The 11,625-nt window shown below is 43.1% G+C and overlaps 1 protein-coding gene across 1 annotated transcript; it reads left to right on the plus strand.

Moving 5' to 3' along the window:
• Positions 1 to 390: 390 nt before the first annotated feature.
• LOC306794517 (alpha-tectorin-like) lies at positions 391 to 11,271 on the plus strand (the record flags this gene model as incomplete). The annotated part of the gene is made up of 23 exons (XM_079292624.1): positions 391 to 418; positions 591 to 706; positions 956 to 1,234; positions 1,331 to 1,426; positions 1,552 to 1,717; positions 2,186 to 2,586; positions 2,680 to 3,256; positions 3,341 to 3,921; positions 4,186 to 4,738; positions 4,827 to 5,425; positions 5,593 to 5,747; positions 5,893 to 6,293; positions 6,452 to 6,648; positions 7,027 to 7,422; positions 7,542 to 7,825; positions 7,946 to 8,223; positions 8,381 to 8,500; positions 9,117 to 9,301; positions 9,397 to 9,557; positions 10,049 to 10,300; positions 10,483 to 10,642; positions 10,737 to 10,839; positions 10,939 to 11,271. 23 exons carry the CDS (start codon positions 391 to 393, stop codon positions 11,028 to 11,030), a joined length of 6,180 nt encoding a protein of 2,059 aa, XP_079148750.1. The 3' UTR covers positions 11,031 to 11,271.
• Between the last annotated feature and the right edge of the window lie 354 nt (positions 11,272 to 11,625).

The following is an 11,625-nucleotide window of genomic DNA, read 5'->3' on the forward strand; positions in this document are numbered from 1 at the left end:
ATATAGACATACTTACACAATTTACATCCTATGCCAGTGTGGAGGTTGTAGAGGTACCACACCCAAGGCATTGCTTTGCTTTGTTTTAATTTACAAGTTAACAAGTTATGAATACAAGGTTGAAAGGTGGAGTTTCACCGCCACCCTCTGGTTGCACTTGGTATGTGGTACAAAGATTACTTTGCTGCACCTGCAACTATGCCCAACGGTGATTTTATGGTGTAGAAAACAAGATCTTCAGGTGGTGTTACATTGCTTTTTAAATTAGAACTTTTTGACAGAAGTCATTTTGACTGTCCCAGAAAGCAAAGCCAGTGAGCCTTTGAGAGAATTATGTCTTTTCTAATGTTTTCATTGACAAATGTTCTGTTCCTGCTATATCATGCCATAATGGCTGCTGGGAAAAAGGTTTATTTTGGTTGGTCAGAATATTAGATTAAAAGAGTCCACAAAAACACAAATAACACAAAAAGCATATTTTGTATCAAACATTGGTATGATAGGTGTGGTGATCTAGAAATGTACAAAAAAACACTATGGATGGACATTCCATCTCTTCTTAAAAATGTGATGAATTTTGTTCTTTCTAGGAACCCTCTACTTAATAACCGGAACAAGAAGCAGCAACACAGATGATGGAAGTTCTCCTAACATTCGCCTGCAACGATCATTTCTGTATTTTGGAAGGACGTATAATCAGATTTATGTATGTAAATATCATATTAGCAAATACAAAATCCATATATGTTATGTTTTGTGGAGGAATCTGGTTAGTAAATCACAAGAACTGTGTTGTAAATGTGCAACAAATAAATGAATGGAGCTAATGAATAAATTGGAGAAGTAAAAAAAATGCACTATGCTATTAAACTAATGCTACTTTATATTTGACTTCAACTGAAACATATATTGTTACTAATTCTTCGTTAGTAAGAACTCGTTGACTTGTTTCCAGGTGAACCACAATGGACATCTGACCTTTAACTCACGTTGGGGAAGTTACACCCCTCAAAGGTTTCCACTGCATGGATCCAGGGACATCATTGCTCCACTCTGGACAGATTTAGACAACAGAGCGAATGGTCAGGTCTACTACAACCAATACACCAGTGGCAGCATCCTCCACCAAGCTACGCAAGACATTAATCGTTACTTCCCAGGATTGAGTTTCAATGCCAACTGGGTCTTTGTTGCAACATGGTATGAGGTGGCCTACTATCCCACCACTGGAACAGTAAGTTATCTTGTTCTAAATGAGGAAACACATGACGTGTATTTGACCTATTACAACATATATTTACGATAATAACCACAAGTAATTTTTTTTCAGCAAACAACAGTTCAAGCAGTCTTGATCTCTGGTGGCCAGTACTCATTTGTGCTGATGAATTATGGGATAATATCCTCAACAAACCGAAATATACAGGTTAGAGGCATTACAATGATATGTGACTTACAATGTAAAAGTGGCCATGACTTACTTAAACCTGAATGCAGATGTGCAAAAACAAAAAATAAAACTACTTGTATTTATGTGACATGTATTTCCAGGCTGGATATGACACAGTGAACTCCACTCACCATTTCACCATCCCTGGATCATTCTCTAACAATGCATCAGGCAGTAACTCAAATTTCCGCCTGAGCAGCAATGTCAATGTGCCCGGTCGCTGGGCTTTCCGGACAGACCATGGATCAGGAGGCTGTACTTACAATGGTAAGATCAGAACCAGAGGGTGGTCACCATATAGTTCTTTACAGTAATGTGGATATGTGTTCACCACTCCATGGAGATATGTATTAAGTGTTTGTTGAACGAAATAAACAATGTATTTTGCTGCAGACAGCTGAGTATAATGTATATACTGCTATTACATTACAATATGGTGACATATAATTGAATTGCAAGTTAAGTTTTTTCATTTCATGCCAAAGTAGTTCTCAAAAGGCAAGAACTGACCACGATAATGTATTGTCTCAAGTTGAAGGCGGCTGGCGACTTTTCTTGCAAGGCATCCTCTTCTTTATCCCCTAATTTTTGTCACCGTTCTACTGTTTATTATGAAAACAAAGGCAACATTGTCCACAAAGAATTCAAGTCGAATGTCTGATAATGCAAAAGTAATCGTGTCGACTCGTTTCACTCTATTCCGTGAAGTGAACTTTTCCTTTCTTTCTTCTGAAGATGAATCCGTGCAGCTTGGTGACACATTCTGGAGTGACAGTACCTGTGCACAGAAGTGCACCTGCACCTCAGCAGGCCTGCAGTGTCACAACCAACGCTGCTCCTTTTCCCAAATCTGCCAACCTACTGCCTTTCAGTTCAGCTGCCAGACGGTGCGGAGAGGCACCTGCACCATCAGTGGTGATCCACATTACTATACCTTCGATAACACAGTGTTTCACTTCCAAGGCACCTGCACTTATGTTCTCTCTGAGCAATGTGGTCGTGGGTTGCCCTACTATAGAGTAGAGGGCAAGAACGAGCATCGGGGCAGCACTCATGTTTCCTGGACACGACTGGTCAAAGTGTTTGTCTATAATGAAACCATTGAGCTTGTCAAGGGACGTCGTGGTGCAGTTAAGGTTGGTATTAAGAAATAAGTCTCCACTTGCTGTGATATATTAATTTTGTTCATATTTTTACAACTATGTCTTTGCTTGTTGGTGTGTTTACAGGTTAATGGCATCTTCGCAGACACTCCATTCTCTCTCAACAATGGCACGGTCCAGGTTTACGAGTCAGGTTTTTCTGTGATCGTCAGTACTGACTTTGGTTTGGAGGTGTCTTATGACACAAATCATTATGTTCGGATCAGGGTGCCCTACACTTACCAGAATGCAACATGTGGGCTGTGTGGAAACTTCAACAATGATCACAGGGATGACTTTCAAACCCGCCAAGGACAAGTTGTCAGCTCTGATGTGGATTTTGCCAACAGCTGGCAAGCATTGGGAGACAATGAGCCTGGTTGTGAGGCACAGTGTGGAGGTCTGAGCTGTGCTGCCTGTACTGAGGCTCAGACAGCTTTATACAGCAATACTGCTCATTGTGGTATCCTCCAGAGCACTTCTGGACCTTTTGCCGCTTGCCATCAACAACTTCCCCCACAGACCTTTTTGCAAAGCTGTGTGTATGATCTGTGTGTAGGAGAAGGATATCAACCCATTCTGTGCCAAGCCCTAAATGTGTATGCAAGTCGGTGTCAACAGAATGGTGTACAGCTGCCAAGCTGGAGGAGGCAAGGCTTCTGTGGTATGTCTGTCAGTCAAAAACATTATTTCATATAATCCTTGGGCTGTCATGATGTCAAGATACATCTTGTTTTCTTTTGTCTAGAAATCCAATGCCCAGCAAACAGCCACTTTGAGCCGCGAGGCACAGCATGTCCAGCTACCTGTGTCAGCCCCAATTCTACCTTCGACTGCCCTCTTCCTGTCCAGGAGAGCTGCATCTGTAATTCAGGCTACATACTTAGTGGTGGGGTCTGCATCCCTCATGCTGAGTGTGGCTGCAGCTTTGAGGGTCGCTACTACCGCTCTGGAGAAACTGTAATACTAGACAACGACTGTGGGAGACGTTGTAGCTGCAGTTATGGCTCCATGACTTGCCGTTCCCATGGTTGTGGTCCACTTGAATCATGCCGTGTGGAGGAGGGAGAAAGAGGATGCAGACCTAACAGCTATGGAACATGCTGGATAAAAGGCCCAGTGTCATATCAAACGTTTGATGGTTTGACATACCTGTATCCTGGGGCGTGTCGATTGACCCTTGCCAAAGTAATGGGATTGTCTAGTTTCCCACATTTTGTGGTGACAGCAGAAAAACTGCCCAGAGGCCAGCAGGGTTTTTCCAGGTTGCTAAAGTTTGAGGCAGAGGGAACACACGTGTCTATTGAGATGGCGATCAGCAGAGTAGAGGTAAGTGATTGGAACTTTTTTGACAAGACAGATTCCGATGTGTTACATCCAACATTTTAAAAGTTAGGCATCTGAACTCTAATGAAGACAAATTTGACAAAAGGATTGCTGACGTGAGAAGGTTTAGTAATATGAATATTATTACAACTGTTTTAGGTTCTTTAATGATTTAATCGTTTCTTCTGAATATTTAACAGCACATACCTTTGTTTAAATCTTGTGAACTACAAAGTAATTTGATCTACTGTTCAAATGGCCCTTTAGGTTGACGGTCAGCGGATAAGACTACCATTCAGCTCGGCATCCAACCGAATCCAAATCTACCAGAGCAGCATTCACAGTATCATCATTCGCACTTCCTTTGGTGTAACTGTGCAGACAGTTTGGCCTCACTTTGTGCGTGTCACTGCACCTGGTATCTACAACGGTTCATTAGGTGGACTCTGTGGTAATTACAATGGCCAGCCACGTGACGACTTCCGCACACCCAACGGCATTCTGGTCACCAGCCCTCAGGACTTTGGGGACAGTTGGCGGGACGGCTCTCTCGCTGCACAATGTGTGGAAAGTGTAAATCATGACTCTACAACACATAACAATTCCCGTGAGTACTGTGGCATTCTTGGCTCACCACGTGGGCCGTTTGCCCAATGCGTGGCCATGGAGGACTCCCAGCAGCATGTGAATGCATGTGTGGGGATCCTTAGAGCCTCTAGAGATCCAGCATCAGCACTATGTGAGGTCCTACGAGATTATGCACTGATGTGTCAACAGCAGGGCTTTGCCCTTGGACGCTGGAGGAATGCAACTCACTGTGGTAAGCACTGTGCCCCCTTTTGGTGTAGGTTGTTTTGATATAATGTAAATGACTTTGCGAAATTAATTGATTTTGTCTTCGTCTCTAGAGCAAACCTGCCCCCAAAACAGCCATCATGAAGTCTGTGGAAGTTCTTGTCCTTCCACCTGCCCCAGCCTCTCTTTCCCTTTCGTCTGTGACACTGTGTGTCAGGATGGGTGCCAGTGTGATGATGGTTTTATCCTTAATGGCAACCAGTGCGTGCGACCTACAGCCTGCGGATGCCATCACCAAGGACGCTATCGGCGAGGAGGAGAGCGATTCTGGGATGGTGAGGAATGTCAGAGCTTGTGTTCCTGTAATGGCACTACTGGGGCAGTCCACTGTATCCCCAACGCCTGTGGTCCCCAGGAGTCCTGCCGTGTGGTGGAGGGTGAGTTTGGCTGCCATCCCAACCCTCATGGCACCTGCTCTGCCTCTGGTGACCCCCACTACCTCACTTTTGATCGCAAGGCCTATGACTTCCAGGGAACCTGCCGCTATGTTTTGGCGACCCTTTGTAATGCCACTCATGGGCTTCACCAATTTTCTGTGGAAGCTAAGAATGAGCCGTGGAGAGGGCGGCCAGTTTCAATCACAGCAGAAGTTTTTGTGAATGTCGGGGGCTATCGAGTGCACATGTCGAGGGAGAGCAGTGGTGTGGTACAGGTGAGTTACACAAATTCTGAATAGTTAGAGATATTCTTTCTCCTGACCTTTCCTCTATTTTTAATCTATACTGGGTTTACGGCTATCATTTTTAAAAGCACCATATAGTTGCAACAAAAATACAAATCTATGATTGTTAATCCAATTTTCTTTGTACATTGTTAAAGGTGAACGGAGTAACTAAAAGCTTACCTATTCTCCTGAATGGAAGTCTTGCAATCTATGCAAGTGGATTTCGCACATATGTCAGTGCTGAGTTTGGCCTGAGGGTCATGTACGATGGATATAGTACAGTGTCTGTCTCTGTACCTCCAAGTTACAGGTAACTGCCATTTACTGCAGCCCATGTTTGAATGCTTTAGTTTACATTCTGAAAGATATTTTATTACAAATGTTTAAATCATGTAGCTTCAATGTATAAACATATTTTTGACTCTGGGTGTATTTAATTGTTGTCTTCATTACAGACAAAAAACATGTGGACTTTGTGGAAACTTCAATGGAAATCCAAATGATGACTTCCACACCCCATCTGGAATGATGGTTACCACTCCACAGGAGTTTGGGACAGCCTGGAAAGTGGCAAGCAACTACACCTGCAGTGATGGGTGTGGCTCCTCCTGCCCACAATGCAACAATGAGCTACCTGCTAGAGCCCAATGTCAGGTGATTCAGGCATCTGACGGCCCCTTAAGCTTCTGCCATGAGGAGGTGAACCCAGCGCCATATTTCAGGGACTGCGTGTTTGATGTTTGTGTGTCGGGAAGTGAAGGCCAAGATCTTCTGTGCAGAGCCATTCAGACGTATGTCACTGCCTGTCAGTCTGCTAATGTTCGAATCTACCCTTGGAGACAGAACACCACCTGCAGTAAGTCAACGAGTCAATGTGTTGTTTATCCACTATTTAAACAGCCGAGGAAACAATCAAAGAAGTCTCGACCTACTGCATCTACGTGTAGGCTATGTTAATTTACTGAATCATTTTCAACCATCTGACATGCATCATTTAATTCCTCTCTCATGAAGGACTTGACTGTCCCGCCAACAGCCATTATGAGCTGTGTGGTACCGACTGTGGTCACATCTGTGCCAGCAGCGTTGATGCCATCTGTGAGCAGGTCTGCTCTGAGGGATGTTTCTGTAATGAAGGTTTTCTCAGGAGTGGGACAAGATGTGTCCCCGTGGAAAGCTGTGGCTGCCAATATGACGGGTTCTACTATAATGTAAGTCATATAGCTCTAAATGGATAAGAAACCAGATTTGTATCACTGTGCCCGAATAATTTATCTGACAGTCTCTGTGATTTATTTGCACATAATCATTTCACTTTGGTCAAGCAACTCTCTTATATCACAGATATCAGAATCCTTTTGTCTTCTTTTTTAATCAGCCAGGATCAGTGTGCTCAATAAAAAGGGATCCTCATTTGCCTAAAATGATCAAGTAACAAGACATTTAGAAATACTGTTGACAGAGAACCAATTATGTTCTACTTTATTGTGCTACATATATTGTGTCACAACTGTCATATTGTACCTTGACCAACTGTAGTTGTAGCACATTATCATTTTTATTGCATCTGTTTTTCTCACATGTTACAGGCTGGTGAATCCTTCTGGACAGAGGGTTGCTCCGAGCGGTGTGAATGCCATGCTCCCAATGACCTGCGCTGTTCTGCTGCATCTTGCACTTCTACACAAGAGTGCACCATCAGAAATGGCCAGCTGGGCTGTTTAGATGAGATGTCTACTTGCACTGTTACGGGCGATCCACACTACATCACCTATGATGGGGCACTGGCCCATTTCCAGGGCACATGCTCTTACATCATTACTGAGAGTGTGAACCCCGGCATCAATGAGAAACACTTTCAGGTAGTAGCCACCAATAATCACCGTGGCAACAACCGTGTGTCGTTTGTGTCAGCAGTGGATGTATACCTCTCAAATCAACTAGAGAGTGTGCATGTCAGGATTGGACCCAACAAAAGAGTAAAGGTAAGCTCTTCATTGCTTGCAAGATGAACAGCTTTCTGTATCTCTGTATTGTAAATATAATTACTAACAAGTGCCTCCTCCCTTCTTGTCCGTCTCTCTCTGATCTCTCTTCCTTCCAGGTAAATGGAAGTGAGGTGTCTCTTCCCACCACTGTGGGAACATTAGCTCAGGTAGTAAGACAGGGAAGCTACATCGTGGTCGACGCCATTGACTTGAAAGTTCACTTTGACGGCCGAAGCACTTTACTGGTCCGACTGGCCCAATACCATCAAAATAGAGTCACAGGCATGTGTGGAAACTTCAACAGGGATCGTTCAGATGACAAAGTCTTGCCCAATGGCACTTTGGCACAAAATGACAATCACTTTGGACACAGCTGGAAATCCTCCACAAGCCAACCAGGGTGAGATGTTATGAAAATAACTTGCAGGGTTAACAATCCTTCACTACATGAAGACACAACAACACACATATGACGGAAAAATATGTCAAAATAAACAAAGTCAAATCATCTCTTTTCTAGATGTGGATCCACTGATGGAAGGAGTGATGATGGATTGGATGACTGTCCCTATATGGAAGAATACTCTGAGCTCTGTAGTGTCATCACCAACAGTAGCGGTCCATTCAGTGCATGTCACCTGCACTCTGATCCACAGCCATTTTTCAGTTCCTGTGTCTATGACCTCTGCCTCTCCACTCCAGCCAATGGCATGCTGTGTTCTGCAGTCTCCGCCTACGAGAGCACCTGCTCTGTCTTGGGGTTAAACATCCCTGAGTGGCGCTCTGCTTTGCTGTGTGGTAAGTTTGCACTGGGCTAATGAACAGACAAAATAATGAAGGAGAGATATAATCCTTAGTTTAACAGAACTTTAGCATTTGTCCTACCTGTGGAAAAAGGTAGTTTTTTACTTGTTTCGTCACTCTTTGTCTCATCCTTTCCCCACAATCTCCATAGCTGAGTCAGACCCCTGCGAACAGCTGGACTGCACAGAGTATGAGTGGTGTGGTGAGAAGCGCGGTGTACACGGCTGCTTCTGTGATGAACATCACCATCGGCCCAACAATGAGAGCTACGGTGAGGGCAGCTCCATTTAAAACACTGCTTTGTTTTAAAGATTCCGGATGTGATATGTGTAAGATGAGAAGTAGAAATTGCTTCACAGTACAATTTTATTGTTTGTGAAATATACGCCAACGTAAGACCACGGAACAATAATATCCACTCAGGTGTCGGTTTATCATCGTTATCTTGCCATAATATCCAATCCCAGAGCTTAGAACTCTGTTTGTGCACGACTGACGGCATGTGGAAGCTAAAGATTACGGTCTTGAAAAAAGTGCAATCTGCAACTTAAACCAATTCACTTTTAAATTCTGCGTCAATTTTAAATGAATTCAGCCAATCTGAATGGGTATTGCAGTATTGTGAACCGTGCACAATGCCAAAATGAGAGACGAAACATGATTTCATGGAAACAGCGTTAAAATGATTTAAATGGTCAATATAAACCATTAGGATTGTTACAATATCTGTGAGTCACAACTCAGTGGGTTTGTCACTATGAGCAACACATTTCAAATTACATATAGTAGTTATTTAATACAGGAAAATATTGATGAGTGCAGCTTTAACTATGAGATTAGCTACAAACACTGCAGATTGTTTTTAAAGCTCTCTCTCATATACGTAGACTCGTCCATCAATTGTTCCAGTAGTTCAGGCACCATGTCTGTGTCGCGCTGCCAGCTGTTTGAAGCTGGCTTCCACTCCAGCGCCCTCCACCTCCGAGATGACTCCTGCAATGGGACTCTCCAGGACGGACGACTGGTGTTCCGCTTTAACAATGACGACCAGCTGTGTGGCACAGCTCTCAGGGTACAGTCCATTTTAGACGTTAATGTGCTCCATCAGACATATTACAAGTACAAGCAACTTACTGAAGTTTACCATTTTGTCATTTAAATTTTAAGAGCAATGGAACCCATTTTATCTATGAGAACACCATCCAGGGTGACGTGGACCCTCATGGAGGGATAATCAGCCGCCAGAGGAACATTCATTTGCGTTTCTGCTGTGAATACCATCTGACCCAGGCCCTGTCTATGGATGTGGGCATCAACCCTGTAGAGAGGTAACAATAACAACACCATCTACTTTACATGTTTTATGCTAACTGAATACAATTACCACAATCCTTCTTATGGTGAACATATGTCCATAGTGATACGTCATGACATATGTTAAAATATTTATCTTTTAAATAACAGGACCATATATTAAACAGTGCTACATCTGCACCTCAAACCTTTTTTGAGTATTTATCTTCTGCGACAGTGATGCTCGATGATGACAAAGACTGAAAATAGTTAGTTATAATTTAGCCCTTTGTTGTCATAAATGTTGTGTAATTTCTCCACTACCCACATTCTGCACCCAATGCAATCAATAAACTTGCCATTTCAACCAACAATACGAAGAAAAGTTAAAAGAAAAGAAAAAAAACTGTCCCTGTTCTGTAAATGTGAATGTGTCAAAGATTGTCAACAAGACGTTGTTACCAAGAGCAAGCCAGTGAATTGGTCCTTCTCAAGTGCAATCAACTTCTTTGTTGTTTTTTTGCAGCATTGTGAGAAAGAAGCTTCCATCAGGCCATGGACAGTATCTTACGAGAATGATCCCCTACCAGGACGCTGGCTTCCGCTATCCCCTGGCCAGTGGCAGGAACATAGAAATGGTAGTTGACCAGAGGCTATATGTGGAGATTCGGACAGAAGGAGTCGATGCAAGGCAGATCTCCACCATTATGGACTCTTGCTGGGCCACGCCAGTCAACGACGCCAGCTACCCTGTCCGCTGGGATCTCATACATGAAGAGTAAACAAGCTATTGCAACTTCATGTAGTTTAGCATTCTGATCACTGGTTCTTGATTACCCAGAAAATGATTTACTCTTGAAGGGCCTCTCTTCACTCACTCCACCCATCCTCACTTTCACAACTTAACCCTGTTTATTTTATAGTCCAGCTGGTAACATTGTAACCTCTATCTCCCTCCAGGTGTCCTAACCCAGCAGATGGTACAGTAGAGCTGGTTGCGAACGGCATCTCCACGGTGGCCCGATTCTCCTTCAAGATGTTCACCTTTAACAACTTGTCATCCATCTACCTGCACTGCCAGGTCCACCTGTGTCTTCTGAGACACAACAACTGCACTGCTGTAAGTGCTACTGTGTTTGTGTGCGTTCGTAATGAGTTTGGATAGATTATCAAAAGGTGCGTTAACAGAAACCCCTAATGTTGTTTTCATGCAGCACTGCTACCCAGGCCACCACAACCGAGTTGCAAGGGACGTATCCCAGCATGCCATGACGGGCATCTCAATAGGACCACTTACCATGCCGCTCAATCGGAAAGGTAAAACCCTCTTATCTCCTCATGACTTTTGCTCTTTTGATAACACTAATCTTGATGCATACATTTGATGTACTCTAAACTTTAATTCTTCTCTTACAGCCAGAAGGGTGAATCCGAGCAGTGCCTCAGGCCAGTTGGCCTCACTGGTGACCCTGCTAGTCAGTTTGCTGACAGCCAAAACTCTGGTGTAGGGCGTTCAAAGATGATCCATATTCTAACAATCACTCAACATACATTTGCTTTTAGATTGTGTTTCTATTAGAGAGGCCTTTTCCTTGTGTTCTGTTTTTGTGGTCTGCTGAAAATTGAAGTAATCCTGCTTTATAACTGTAGATGTGCAGCATGCTGAAGCTGAAATCACTTGACTTTTGTTGTTTTCACTATATAAGAAGTTTATCGAGTGTATCCTTAGTTTCTTTGTTGGGGTTCTAATCATCTATCATATAAGAAGTAACCAATCATGTATAATGAAGGTTGAAAATATAAAGTTTCTCAATGCATGGAGTGTGGATCTCATTTTCTGTTGTCCTTAGAAGGTTGTGTGGTTGCTGCAAGCTGCCAGCATCACTTAACAATTGAATCAACAATGACCGGGTTATGTTATGATCCGAAAGGGAATAGAAATCTGCACTAATACTTTAATAATACCAGAAATATAGAAAGCGAGGGTGATAAATTGTTCAAACAAATTTCATCCAAGAATGAAAATGCTAGTCGGCAAATCAGTGTATCAATGAAGCAAGAGTGTTGCAGTAAAAAAAAAAGAAAAAAAACCACAATTCCCAT

This window comes from Melanostigma gelatinosum (assembly GCF_949748355.1).
Source record: "Melanostigma gelatinosum genome assembly, chromosome: 21".
Classification (NCBI taxonomy): Eukaryota; Metazoa; Chordata; class Actinopteri; order Perciformes; family Zoarcidae; genus Melanostigma; species Melanostigma gelatinosum.